Source organism: Capsella rubella, unplaced genomic scaffold (genome assembly GCF_000375325.1).
Source record: "Capsella rubella cultivar Monte Gargano unplaced genomic scaffold, Caprub1_0 scaffold_7, whole genome shotgun sequence".
NCBI classification, from domain to species: Eukaryota; Viridiplantae; Streptophyta; class Magnoliopsida; order Brassicales; family Brassicaceae; genus Capsella; species Capsella rubella.
In genome coordinates, this window is record NW_006238917.1 from 5,161,665 (window position 1) to 5,173,758 (window position 12,094).

Genomic DNA, 12,094 nt, shown 5'->3' on the forward strand with positions numbered 1-12,094 from the left:
TTATATATGCATTTTCTTTTTTGGTTATGAAATATCTAATTAAATATTTTATTGTAACACAATTTTGCAAATAATATATTATTACCTCTTTCTTATTCAAATAATTCTTAACACACACTGTAATATAAAAACTGAAATAATATAAATTTGCATTAACTATATTTTTCTACTCAATTTTATTCAACATACAATAAATTAGAATTAGCTCGCACAATTTGTTTCTTCTAATTTGTAACTCTCATCACTTCTTATCTTCTAAATACTCATTTTCTTATCGTCTTCCACTTTATCTTAAATCTTATATATTTTTGTTTGTTTGGTTTTGTGTTTTTTTTTCTTTGTTGTTTATTATTTTTTGTATGAGTTAAAATATATATATATATTTAAAGTTTAATCAAAATTATCGTTTTACACTATATGAATATATGAAATGTCTCTTAATTTTTCTTTTTCAAAGATTCATCTCTATTGTTTGTTTTACATTATTATCTTATAAGTAATGCTTCTCTCATTCTCAGCCACTATATTCATGTATCTTAAATAGTTTACTACTTTTATGTTGTTATATTGATTGAGAATCAATGAAAATATCAATTTAAGAATTTGACCTAAATTTATTTTAGAAAGTATAGTATATATCTTATAAAGCTTCAATATTTTTTTTCTAACGCCTTATTATATTTATATTTTCATACTTTTGAATCAAGAAAATTTGATATAACACATATGTAATATAACAGTTTTGATTGCTATATAAATGAAAATTTCAATTTAAAACATTTATCAAATAATTTTTTCTTATTTTTTAATCTCAAATAGTTTTTGTAATTCCTTTTAATATATCTGTCATTATATTTAGTTTTTGTGATCAAATAGACTATTATATAAAGAAAATTATAATATTTAGTTTATTTAAATTTTGCAGTGAAAGTCTTAAAAAATATATATATACTTGCTTACAAAAAAATTGGTCCTTAAATTTTTTCTTTTAAAGATCATACATTTTATGAAAGTTATATTTAATTTAATTCATTAATTAAATTACGATAATTAATAACATATTAATTATGATAACTAATAACATATTAATTACACAATAATATCATACCCCACTCTACACTCTTAGTAACTTAACCTCATTTGCTAAAATTAAATAATAGTTTTTATATTCATAATAATACAAATGCCTACCCAGGTTATTTTTCATAGAGAGACCGAACATAAAATTGATTTGTCATAAGTAGTTAGTATTGTTGTTGTGTACATATAATAGATAGATATCGTCGTTCATCTTCTTTGTTAATGTTCACCACTAAAATCCTATTAAATTATGATAAATAATGTATGAGTTACACAAGAATATCATACCTCAATCTACACTCTTAGTAACTTAATCTCATTTGTTATAAGTAAATAATAACTTGTCTTTTCATAACAACACAAATACCTACCCTAAGTTATTATTTCCTAGAGAGACTAAACATACAATCGATTTCTTATAAGTAGTTCAGAATTGTTGTCATGTACATATAATAGATAGATGTCGTTGTTCATCTTCTTTGTTAATTTTGATGTAAACATGTTTTTTTTTTTTTGAACAAAGATGTAAACATGTTATGCTATTTTAGTTTGGATTCATTTATTTAACTTTTATAGTAATGTAAATCTTCATGCATATTTGTTTTTAAAAAATTTAGTAGTAATTTTAAAACTAAACTAATGCTACATTAAAAAGTCTATTTTATATATATATATATATATATATATTCTCATCTACCTCCTATATGTCAGCTTCCTTTACAATCAAATAGAATATAAAAAAATATCAAAGTTCTATTTCTCATGTAATCCTCTTCTGTTTATTTGGCTTATGATCTCTCTTTTTAGTTTTTACATAACTATAGTTTAAATGCTTTTATAATCTAAATTGAAAAATATTTTCTAAATAAATTTTAAGACAATATATCATATGTTTCAAATGAAATCTTTAATTTGATATTTTGAAAAATTTAACTTGATCATTTTAAAATTTTAAATTACGTTTAGGTTATGATAAAATATAAGGTGAGTAACAAAAGCTCATAATTTTGTATGTGCTAATTTTGTATATTGTGTATGTGCTAATTTTGTATTACTTTGTTTAGATCTCATTCAGTTTTATATTTTCCAAATGTAATTTTCGTTTATTTTTAATGTTTACAATGTACACAAAATATGTGTTATACTAATTTTGCGATCGCGTTCGATTTTTTTTGTGCGTTAATTATTTTGTGTTAAACATAAAAATTAGTATTATTTTGTAATAAACATATTATTTTGTTTTAAAATTATTTTCAAAACATATATTAACACTTATACACTATATATAACTTATTATAATTTTTAATTAATATTTCATGTATAACCCACGCATCGCGTGGGCAACTTTCTAGTATATATATATGTGATATGTCGCTAGTCCTGGCCTAAGCATCGGTGCACCAACATGCATCCTCTGTGGATGATCCACATATATCATCACAAGCAGATTTGAGGATATCTTGACAACAAAAATATAAAATTTGAAATATATATTCTATTTATTTATTTTTCTTCTGAATGAGTTTAAAACACATATCATAGAGACGCTTTACGAGATTAGAGACCAGTTACTAGACTAATAAGAAGAAAGGCAACGTCAGTAATTAGTAGTTGCGTATAAAACAAAGTAGGTAGATGGATTCAAGAATCAGGATCGAGTTTATATTTTACATAGGAACCGGGAATGAGCTTTTGCCATCGAAAAATATTCCAAATGGAAAAGAGCCATATTTGTTAATTGGTTCTCTCATATATGTTCTCGCCATATTGAGTGATCATTGTTCGATCCTACGTTGGAAATTGATACATATTTTTGAAGACAGAATCTTTTCATGTATAATGGATGATTTATATTATTGAGCTTGAAGTCTTATACTAAACATTTTATATCTGAGCAGTATTAATTCGCCATGATCTTTCTCATTCATTAGACTAGTGTTTTCGATTATTTTAGTACAATACACTCGATTTTTTTCAGACATGTTCTTTTTAAATTTTTTTACTAAAGCTGATATTTATGGATTGTTTATATATATCTCGTTATCATCTTATAGAGAGAACAACAAATGAAAAACAGAAACCTCTCTTTATTACGGTGTAGTGCTAATTATATTAGCCGCAAACATCCTAAGCTTACATATTTGCATATTCGAAAAAAACACACGATGACTGTGTATATAGTATAGTAACATACATTAGTCACAGTGATACTCATAATCATCGTGCTAGGGGATGAAAATTTATTAGTAAGGAGGGTAGTAAGGGGAGGCCCTGAAGGGGCAAACACCAACTTGTGGGATGTTGCAAATGTTAGGAAGGCGCTTAGCGGTCTGGAGGATTTTGCTAGCTTGGTAAGGTCCGTGCTGTCCCTGGAGTCTAACAGATCTAGCTGCCTGTTTCAAGGTGGGGCAAACGCAAACTGGGTCTTCCTGCTGGAGCTCGTTGCAGCACTGTTGGAGGATTGGCTGTCTCTGCTGTGGGTTCTCGATGTCGTCTTCAAAATCAAACTCATCGACGAGGGCGGGACTGCCACCACGACCTTGCCTTGTTTGCTGGCGCATCCACTGCTGGCAAGATCTTAGGTGTTTTGCCTGCTGAAACTCCCTTTGGCATTTCTGCTGCGAGCGGTATGGGCCCATGGGGTTGGTAGCGTCATCTTCGTCGAACTCGACGACGGTGCGGTAGATGGAAGCGTTGGTGAGGAGGAAGCAAAGGGCGAGGGTTGCAGAAACGAGGAAGAGCTTGCTTGCCATTTGCTATTTGTGTATGGATTCTTCTTTTGGTTTGAGTGAAGAGTGTGGTGAAAGGTTGGTTAGTCTTTATAGGTGAGCAAAGAGATTTGCATGGCAATAACGTGTATGAATGCATGCATGCATTAGTGTGTGCGGTCGAGAGAGATTCTCTAACGCTGTTGTCGGGATTAGGTGTTGGAAAAGAGTGACAATTGACAAACAACACCAGTCATAGCTCCGCGTCTGCATGATTTGTGACAACGATTTTTAAAAAGAAGGTAAAAAACACTTTCTCAACATTAAAACCACTTTCTTAACGATATTTTTGGAAATTTTAAAAATTATATGTTTTATTAAATTGTATGTAAGGGCATGTGCATCCATGGGATCGGTTAAGGTCCCAAATTTTTTTTTTTTTAATATTTAAAAAAAAACAAAAAAACAAAAGTAACCAATCGTGGGCCACCACGTGTCAGTGGGGCCCACGAATTGAAGAGGGACGGTCTCATTCCAAAGAACGACCCACACAATTTTTTTTTACCTTTTTTTGGACAAAATAGCTGGGGGACTGGCTATGGACCTGCAATGCCCATGGTCTAAGAACCTTAAACATCAAATAACCCCCTAAATGAGCCTAAATAAATAAAGTGAATAATATCGGAAGAAAATAATCGTCTTAGATCAACCAGTACGGTAATAAATTTAAGTTAAGAAATAAATTACACCGGAATATGTATTAGTTATCAATATAAACACTATAAACAGAGGTATCAAAATACGTTAAAGCTTACGAGTTTACAATAATATCTTACGATTTCTGAATCCGAGTTCGTATGTCTTGACTAGATCAAATCTAGCAATTTTCTATGTACGTTCTTTTCCACTTGAAGGAGTTAGAAATATGAATGATTCATTAATATGAATAATACAAACCTGGATATTTTATCACTAAATAAACAAAGTAAAAAGACACAATTTACAGTACGTACGTATTGTAACTTTCTAACCGATTAGCTTAAACCAAAACAAACCTTCTTAAAACCAGACGAGTGGTTCTTTCTGAAATCTTCATCAAACCAGATCGTAACAAGAAAAAATTGTGATCACAGAACAACATCCACACATCTTTATAAATCAATTTGTTTTCACTGTTTATTTGATTGGTAACGATTTACACTATTGATCACAAAGGCTAGCTAGCGCTCTTTTACCATAAACGTTAGTTAGCTAGAATCATGTAATGTGATTTCTTTTTTTGGCATGTTTCTTCCATTTGATGGCATTCCAATTTCTTGTGGCCACTGGCCAGCAAATAGTTAATTAACCCGCATGTGCATGATACTTTAATAAAGTTATCATTTTCGTAGCGGCACACTCTTGCAAAAAAATTATTCACCCTTAGTCGAGGCATAGCCCTAATTAAGGTTTAGTATGTGTGCGAGTAAGATGGCAACTAGAGATAGTTTCAAATTTTCCCTCTTCATTGAAGAGGAGAGGACAGACAGTCATAGAGCAATTTCAATGGTGTTTGGCTCGATATATGATTTCGATTGATCAAGTAACCCGCAACTGTGGTTGTAATATTTGATTGAGAGGTAATTAATATCCCGAACCACTTAGAGAGCATATGCCAGTGAATATATATATTAAAAAAAAACTCTTATTTATTAAGGAGTATGTGCTAAATACATTAGCCTCAAACATCCTAAACTTACATATTCATAAAACACGCGATGAGGTGTGGTGTTAACATGTATCAACAACCAGACTCATACGCTCGAAGGTTTTGTTTCGAATCTAGTAGTAAGGAGGGAAGAAAGGGATGGTCTGGAAGGGGCAAACGCCAACTTGGGGGATGTTGCAAATGTTAGGCAAGTGCTTAGCTGTCTGGTAAATTTTCCTAGCTTGGAACGGTCCGTGCTGTCCCTGGAGTCTAACCGACTTGGCCGCTTGTTTCAAGGTGGGGCAAACGCAAACTGGTTCTTCCTGCTGAAGCTCGTTGCAACACTGCTGGAGTAGATAGGGTCTCTGCGGGTTCTCCATGTCGAACTCATCGTCATCAAGGGCGGGAACACCACCACGGCCTTGCCTCATTTGCTGGCGCATCAATTGCTGGCAAGCTCTTAGATGCTGGGAAGCCTGAAACTCCTTCTGGCATCTCTGTCTTGGACCCATAGGGTTGGTGGCCTCATCTCCATCGAACTCGACGACGGTGCGGTAGATGGAAGCGTTGGTGAGAAGGAAGCAGAGGGCGAGAGTTGCGGAGACGAGGAAGAGCTTGTTCGCCATTTGCTATTGTGTGTCTCCTTACTCGTTTTGTGATGGTGTGTTTTGGTTTGAGTAAAGTGTGAGGTGAAGAGCTCTTATTTATAGGTGAGAAAATAGATTGCATGGCGATCACGTGTAAGAATGCATGTGTGTGCGAAAGAGTTAACTGCTTAGGTTGTTGTCGGGATTAGGTGTTGGAAGAGAGTGACAAGTGACGAACAACTCCATCCCCCCGCGTCTGCATGCTATATGAGATGATCTGAAAGTTAAAAAATAGAAAACTTTGTTAATTTAATTCCAATGAGATGAGAAAGTCAGTCTTTTGTTGTGGTATATTGCAACAGGAAGTATATAAAAAGAACCCGATTATTAGACTCTCTTGCATATTTATGAAAAAATAACAAAAAAATTGTGTATATATAGTAGTTTCCTATGTGATTGTATTTATATCATAGTGTTTACTTTGTATCATGCGAATGTATAAAATATGGTGGGGGGGGGGGATGTCAATGTTTTTCCTCTCATAGTGTTTTGATATTCGATTTGTTTTGTTCTCTTGTATTTGATGTCCATCAGATAACTGGGTGAATAAACGGAATATTAACTAGGATAGGATGGGTTGAAAGAACTGTATGATTGAATACTCAATATCTATTCCTTTGTACAATGTTACAATATATATAGTGTATACAATAGAGACTAGGGTAAACTAAATGACACATCTATCCTTTCCATACATAACACTAACATCCCTCCTCAAGATGGAGGTACTTTAGTAACTCCAATCTTGGACATAACATCTTGAAACCGTGGTCGTGGAAGAGGTTTGGTTAGGGGATCCGCAAGCTGATCATGAGTCGAAATGTGAGCCACACGAAGCGTTCCAGCTTGAACATTGTCCCGAATAAAATGATAATCCAAGGCCAAATGTTTCATCCGTGAGTGAAAGATAGGATTAGTGGAAAGATGTGTCGCACCAATATTATCACAATATATTACCGGAGTCGAGGGTAATGCCAGACCAAGCTCAGTAAGAAGAGACTTGATCCAGCGTATCTCAGATGCAGCATTAGCGACAGCCCGGTACTCCGCCTCAGTGGATGAGCGTGCGACGCCTTTCTGCTTCTTCGACGACCATGAAACAGGAGTACCACCCAAGTAGATGATATACGCATGGGTAGAGACAAAATCATCAGTATCCCCTGCCCAATCCGCATCGGAATATCCATATAACCCATTAGCAAAACCATGTAGTGTAATCGGAATGCCCTTGCGTATAAGAATCCCATGAGACTATGTACCAGCCAAATAACGCAATACCCGTTTAACCGCTGTCCAATGCTCGTCCGTGGGTTGATGCATATATTGAGACAATCGGTTAACTGCAAACGCAATGTCAGGACGAGTGAAAGATAGATACTGCAAGCTCCCAACAACAGCCCTATACTCTCGTGGATCGTCTAGCTTTGTCCCCTTGGTGAGTGATAGCTTCGGTGTTGGCGACATTGGTGTGGAAACTGACTTTGAAGCCAACATACGAGTCTTGGTAAGTAAATCAACAATGTACTTCTGTTGCATCAAGTGGAGACCCGCTGATGTTCGGGTGGCCTCAACACCAAGAAAATATCGTAAGGCACCAAGATCCTTTAGAGAGAACTTAGCGGCGATTGAATTGATTATGCTTTGCAGTAGAGAGTCACTACTCCCTGTGATTAGCATATCATCAACATAGACTAGGATATACACAATGTCGCGACCTTGGCGTTTGATGAACAACGACGTATCTGCAACAGAATTAACAAAACCAAGGTGAAGTAAGTGTGATCTTAATTCGAGGTACCAAGCTCGGGGAGCCTATTTAAGGCCGTAAAGAGCCTTCTTCAAACGACAGACAAACTGAGGACGATCACGATCAACAAAACCCGGCGGTTGAGTGACATAAACCTCCTCATGAAGCCGACCTTGCAAGAAAGCATTGTTTACATCAATTTGTCGGATGCACCAATCCTTGTTGAGTGCAACTTGAAGAACCGATCGAATAGTGGTGGACTTGATGACCGGACTAAACGTATCACCATAATCGCGTCCGTATTGTTGATGAAACCCGCGAGCCACCAACCTTGCCTTATACCTGTCAACTGATCCATCAGGTAAGTATTTAATTGTGAAAATCCACTTACAGCCCACTACATTTTTAGCCAGAGAGGGATGAACCAATTCATGAGTGCCATTCTTGATCTGTGCATTAATCTCCTCACACATTGCATTTCTCCACCTCGGATCCTTCAACGCCTCGGTTACGGTTTTGGGTACTGTTGGTTTTGTCAATGCCATGGTGTGAGCATATCGTGTATTGGGTTTGATAATGTTGTTTTTGGCTCGGGTTCGCATTGGGTGTTGATTTGGTGGAGAAGGAGGCGGGCTTGGTGATGGAGTTTGGTCGGGACTCGTCGTCGGATGTGACGAGAGAGAAGAGGTAGAGGATGATGTTGTTGGGCCTGTTGTTGTTGGGCTTTGAGAATTTGTGGACGGGGAAGAATGTGATAAGGAGTGATGTGGTGTTGTTGTTGGTGGGCTTTGTGGTATTGGGCTTTGGCTATTGGAAGATGAGGACTGGTTTTGAGGCGTTGAGGACGAAGATACATTAGAGTTCGTCGAAATGCGAGATGGAGACGACCCGGCAGGCAACGGCGAGACAGGCAACGGTGGAGCAAGCGACGGTGGTGACGGCGGCACAATAAGAGAGATTTCTGGGGGAAGATCTGACATGCGAGGGTCCGCTTGATGAGCTTGTACGAGTGGTGAGATAGGCACAGTGGTGAACGGCGAGCTCAGTGGTGAAGGCAACATTGGTTTAGCCCACGACAACGATGACGAGGTACGAGTGACAACAGCAAAGGGGAACTTATCCTCAACAAATTGAACATGGCGAGAGACATAGACGCGGCCTGTGTTGGGTTCCAAGCACAGATACGCACTCTGTGTTAGTGAGTAACCAACAAAAACACAAGGCAATGAGCGAGCTTCCAGCTTGTGTGAGACGTACGGCCTCAACCATGGGTAACATACGCATCCGAAAACTTTGAGTTTGAGGTAATTTGGTGCTACACCAAACAACTTGTGATATGGAGATTCGTTGTTGATAACAGGGGTAATCAACCGATTAATGAGGTAGACAGCAGCTGAGAAGGCATAGCTCCAATAATGTGTAGGCATTGAGGCTTTGCTGAGAAGAGTCAACCCCGTTTCAACAATGTGACGATGCTTTCTCTCAGAAATTCCATTGTGTTCCGGAGTGTGTGGAGGCGACGTGTAATGCGATATACCATGAGCAGACAATAATGAGCGAAGTGCAACAAATTCTCCTCCATTGTCAGAATAGAGATTCACAATCTTCTGCTTGAATTGATTCTCAACTAAGGCCTTGAACCGAATGAAAACTTCCTTGACTTCCGACTTTTGTTTGAGTGGATACAGCCACGTATACCTCGTGAAGTGATCAACAAGCACCAGGTAATACTTAAAACCATCAATGGAGAGGACAGGTGACATCCAAACATCACTATAGATATAATGAAGATGATGTGTGGAGACAATGGTATTTGAATGAAAAGGAAGCTTATGGCTTTTATTGATGAAGCAATCAGAACACGACAAATGTTGAGGAGAAGCAGAAGTGGGTAACATGAACTTTGAAATAAGTGCTCGTAAAATAGATAAAGCTGGATGGCCTAGTCTCGCATGCCATGAGGATAAATCAGCCTTTGGATTTGGAGAAGCAAACAACGCCCTCGGTTTCGCAATGTTGACAGGCCACTCGTACAACTCTCTATTAGTCCTGCCTTGGAGCAAGCGGACCCCCGTTGTGAGATCCTTCACCTGAAAGTGTGCAGGGAAGAATTCCACAGAAACACGATTAGCATTACATAGTCTATAAACTGATATTAAGTTCTTTTTAATGTCAGGGACATAAAGAACATCTTTCAAGGTAATGTTACGGTGATAAGTAGGAAGAGTAGTTGAACCAGTTTGGGCGATTTGAAGGGCAGACCCATCGGCAATTTGGATATCCTCACCACCAGTGTAAGGTTGATGAATAGCCAAATTGTTAAGGTCCGTCGTCACATGATGAGTAGCCCCACTGTCCATCACCCATGGGGAAGCATCATATCCTGGCGCCATCACCATATTGGCCCGTGGTTGCCACGGCGAGTAACCTCGCGTCTGGTTCGAGTATCCTGCAAACTGTTGCTGCAGTTGGGAGCACGTACGAGCACTGTGGCCATGTATACCACAGATTTGACACCTTCCTTGATGTCCCCTTGACTGTGACTGACCTGGCCTCGGAGAGTACTGTTGTTGTTGCTGCTGTGGCGGCCAGGATTGATTGCCACGGTTATTGTTTTTGTTGCGCTGCTGGTGGTTTCCACGTCCATTGTTGTTGTAGTTTCCGCGAGACTGCACCACATTAGCAGTCGCAGGTGTGGAAGAAGACGACGCATCGGCAAGTGTTTGGAGAGTAACTTCATGATTGAGAAGTTTCTCATACACTTCAGGGAGACGAGGTGACTTCTCACGGCCAGCAATCTGATCCTTAATGGGTCTGTACTCCTCAGGCAAGCCCGTGAGAATAGCTTCAATCTGATCCTCATGATGCATTTCACTCTCAAGGAGAGCAAGTTGATCAAACTTAACCGTGAGACCATGGAAGTAATCTTCAATTGACTTTGCACCTTTCTTCCAGTTCTGGATCTGTAGCTTGATTTGACGAACATGGCCACGGCTTGGAGCAGCAAACGTCTCATTGAGTGTAGTCCAAATCGCATTCGTGGTAGTGGCTTTGGAGAGAAGCGGCTGGACTGTCGGACCAATAGTGCCAAGGAGAGCACTGTATAAGAGTTTATCCTGACGTTTCCACAGAACATACTCAGGATTGGGAGTCACAACACCATTGGTGGCAACTGTAGATGACGGAACATCAACCGATCCGTCGAGATAACCAACAAGGTCATACCCATCAAGGAGAGCATGGACCTGTTTACTCCACATGATGAAGTTTGAAGCATTCAGCTTCGAGATGTTGGTCATGTTGATGCTAAGGAGTTGAGGAGTAGAAGCAATAGGGATAGCCTCACTCGTTGATGACATGTTTGGTGGATGAAAAACAGAAAACGGCGAAGAAAAATATTTTTAGGTTTAGAGATGGATCTCTTGCTCTGATACCATGTATGATTGAATACTCAATATCTATTCCTTTGTACAATGTTACAGTATATATAGTGTATACAATAGAGACTAGGGTAAACTAAATGACACATCTATCCTTTCCATACATAACACTAACAAGAACTACATATAAAATTAAAAATATTATAAAAAAAAATTCTGAACTAAAATATTATTGATATTGCCAAATTTAAAACATAAATTTTTTTTTTTTGTCGATTATATGATAAAATATATTATAAAATAAGAAAAGTTTTAATATGTTTCCAACATAATATATGACATTACGGATTATAAAACGGAAAAAAATTGTTATAATGTTATACGACACCAAATTTATCTAATTTTTTTTTTGTATCTATGTGCTGAGTTTGATCTCTTACATGTTGCTTATATGTTAGACTAAATTACGCAACGTCAAATGGATATTGGTAAGCCAATCGGTCGAGAAAATAGTTAGGTTTTAGGCAGTCGGACCGGATACTGTGACAAATATTAAATACGTGAAAACAATATATTGACCATTAAACTTTGAGTACAGAATTAAAAACATAGCTAGGATTTCTTTTGTTGTCAACACATAGCTAGATTCAAAAACCTTAAATTCTTAATTATGTTTTAATCTCAGTTACGGAAAGTAACCCTTAACCCTGAATCCATGAACAATATGGTTTTTAATTCAGTTTTAGTTAAATTATGATAATGTCTTCAAATCTACTTCTTCTTGGATTTCAGTCTATCGTCCAATTATTATGCCTAACCGACAAATTCGGTTTTCATGACATAAA

The 12,094-nt window shown here is 37.0% G+C and overlaps 2 protein-coding genes across 2 annotated transcripts; both read right to left on the reverse strand.

Moving 5' to 3' along the window:
• Positions 1–3,147: 3,147 nt before the first annotated feature.
• Positions 3,148–3,878, reverse strand: LOC17878108 (2S seed storage protein 2). Its single transcript, XM_006285781.2, has one exon. It carries the CDS (start codon positions 3,831–3,833, stop codon positions 3,324–3,326), a length of 510 nt encoding a protein of 169 aa, XP_006285843.1. The 5' UTR covers positions 3,834–3,878; the 3' UTR covers positions 3,148–3,323.
• Positions 3,879–5,454: 1,576 nt separating this feature from the next.
• LOC17879571 (2S seed storage protein 3) lies at positions 5,455–6,159 on the reverse strand. The gene has a single exon (XM_006285539.2). It carries the CDS (start codon positions 6,099–6,101, stop codon positions 5,610–5,612), a length of 492 nt encoding a protein of 163 aa, XP_006285601.1. The 5' UTR covers positions 6,102–6,159; the 3' UTR covers positions 5,455–5,609.
• Between the last annotated feature and the right edge of the window lie 5,935 nt (positions 6,160–12,094).

Bases quoted from the DNA above. Each gene is read 5' to 3' on its own strand.
- LOC17878108 (XM_006285781.2), bottom strand. From the start codon at position 3,833: ATGGCAAGCAAGCTCTTCCTCGTTTCTGCAACCCTCGCCCTTTGCTTC.
- LOC17879571 (XM_006285539.2), bottom strand. From the start codon at position 6,101: ATGGCGAACAAGCTCTTCCTCGTCTCCGCAACTCTCGCCCTCTGCTTC.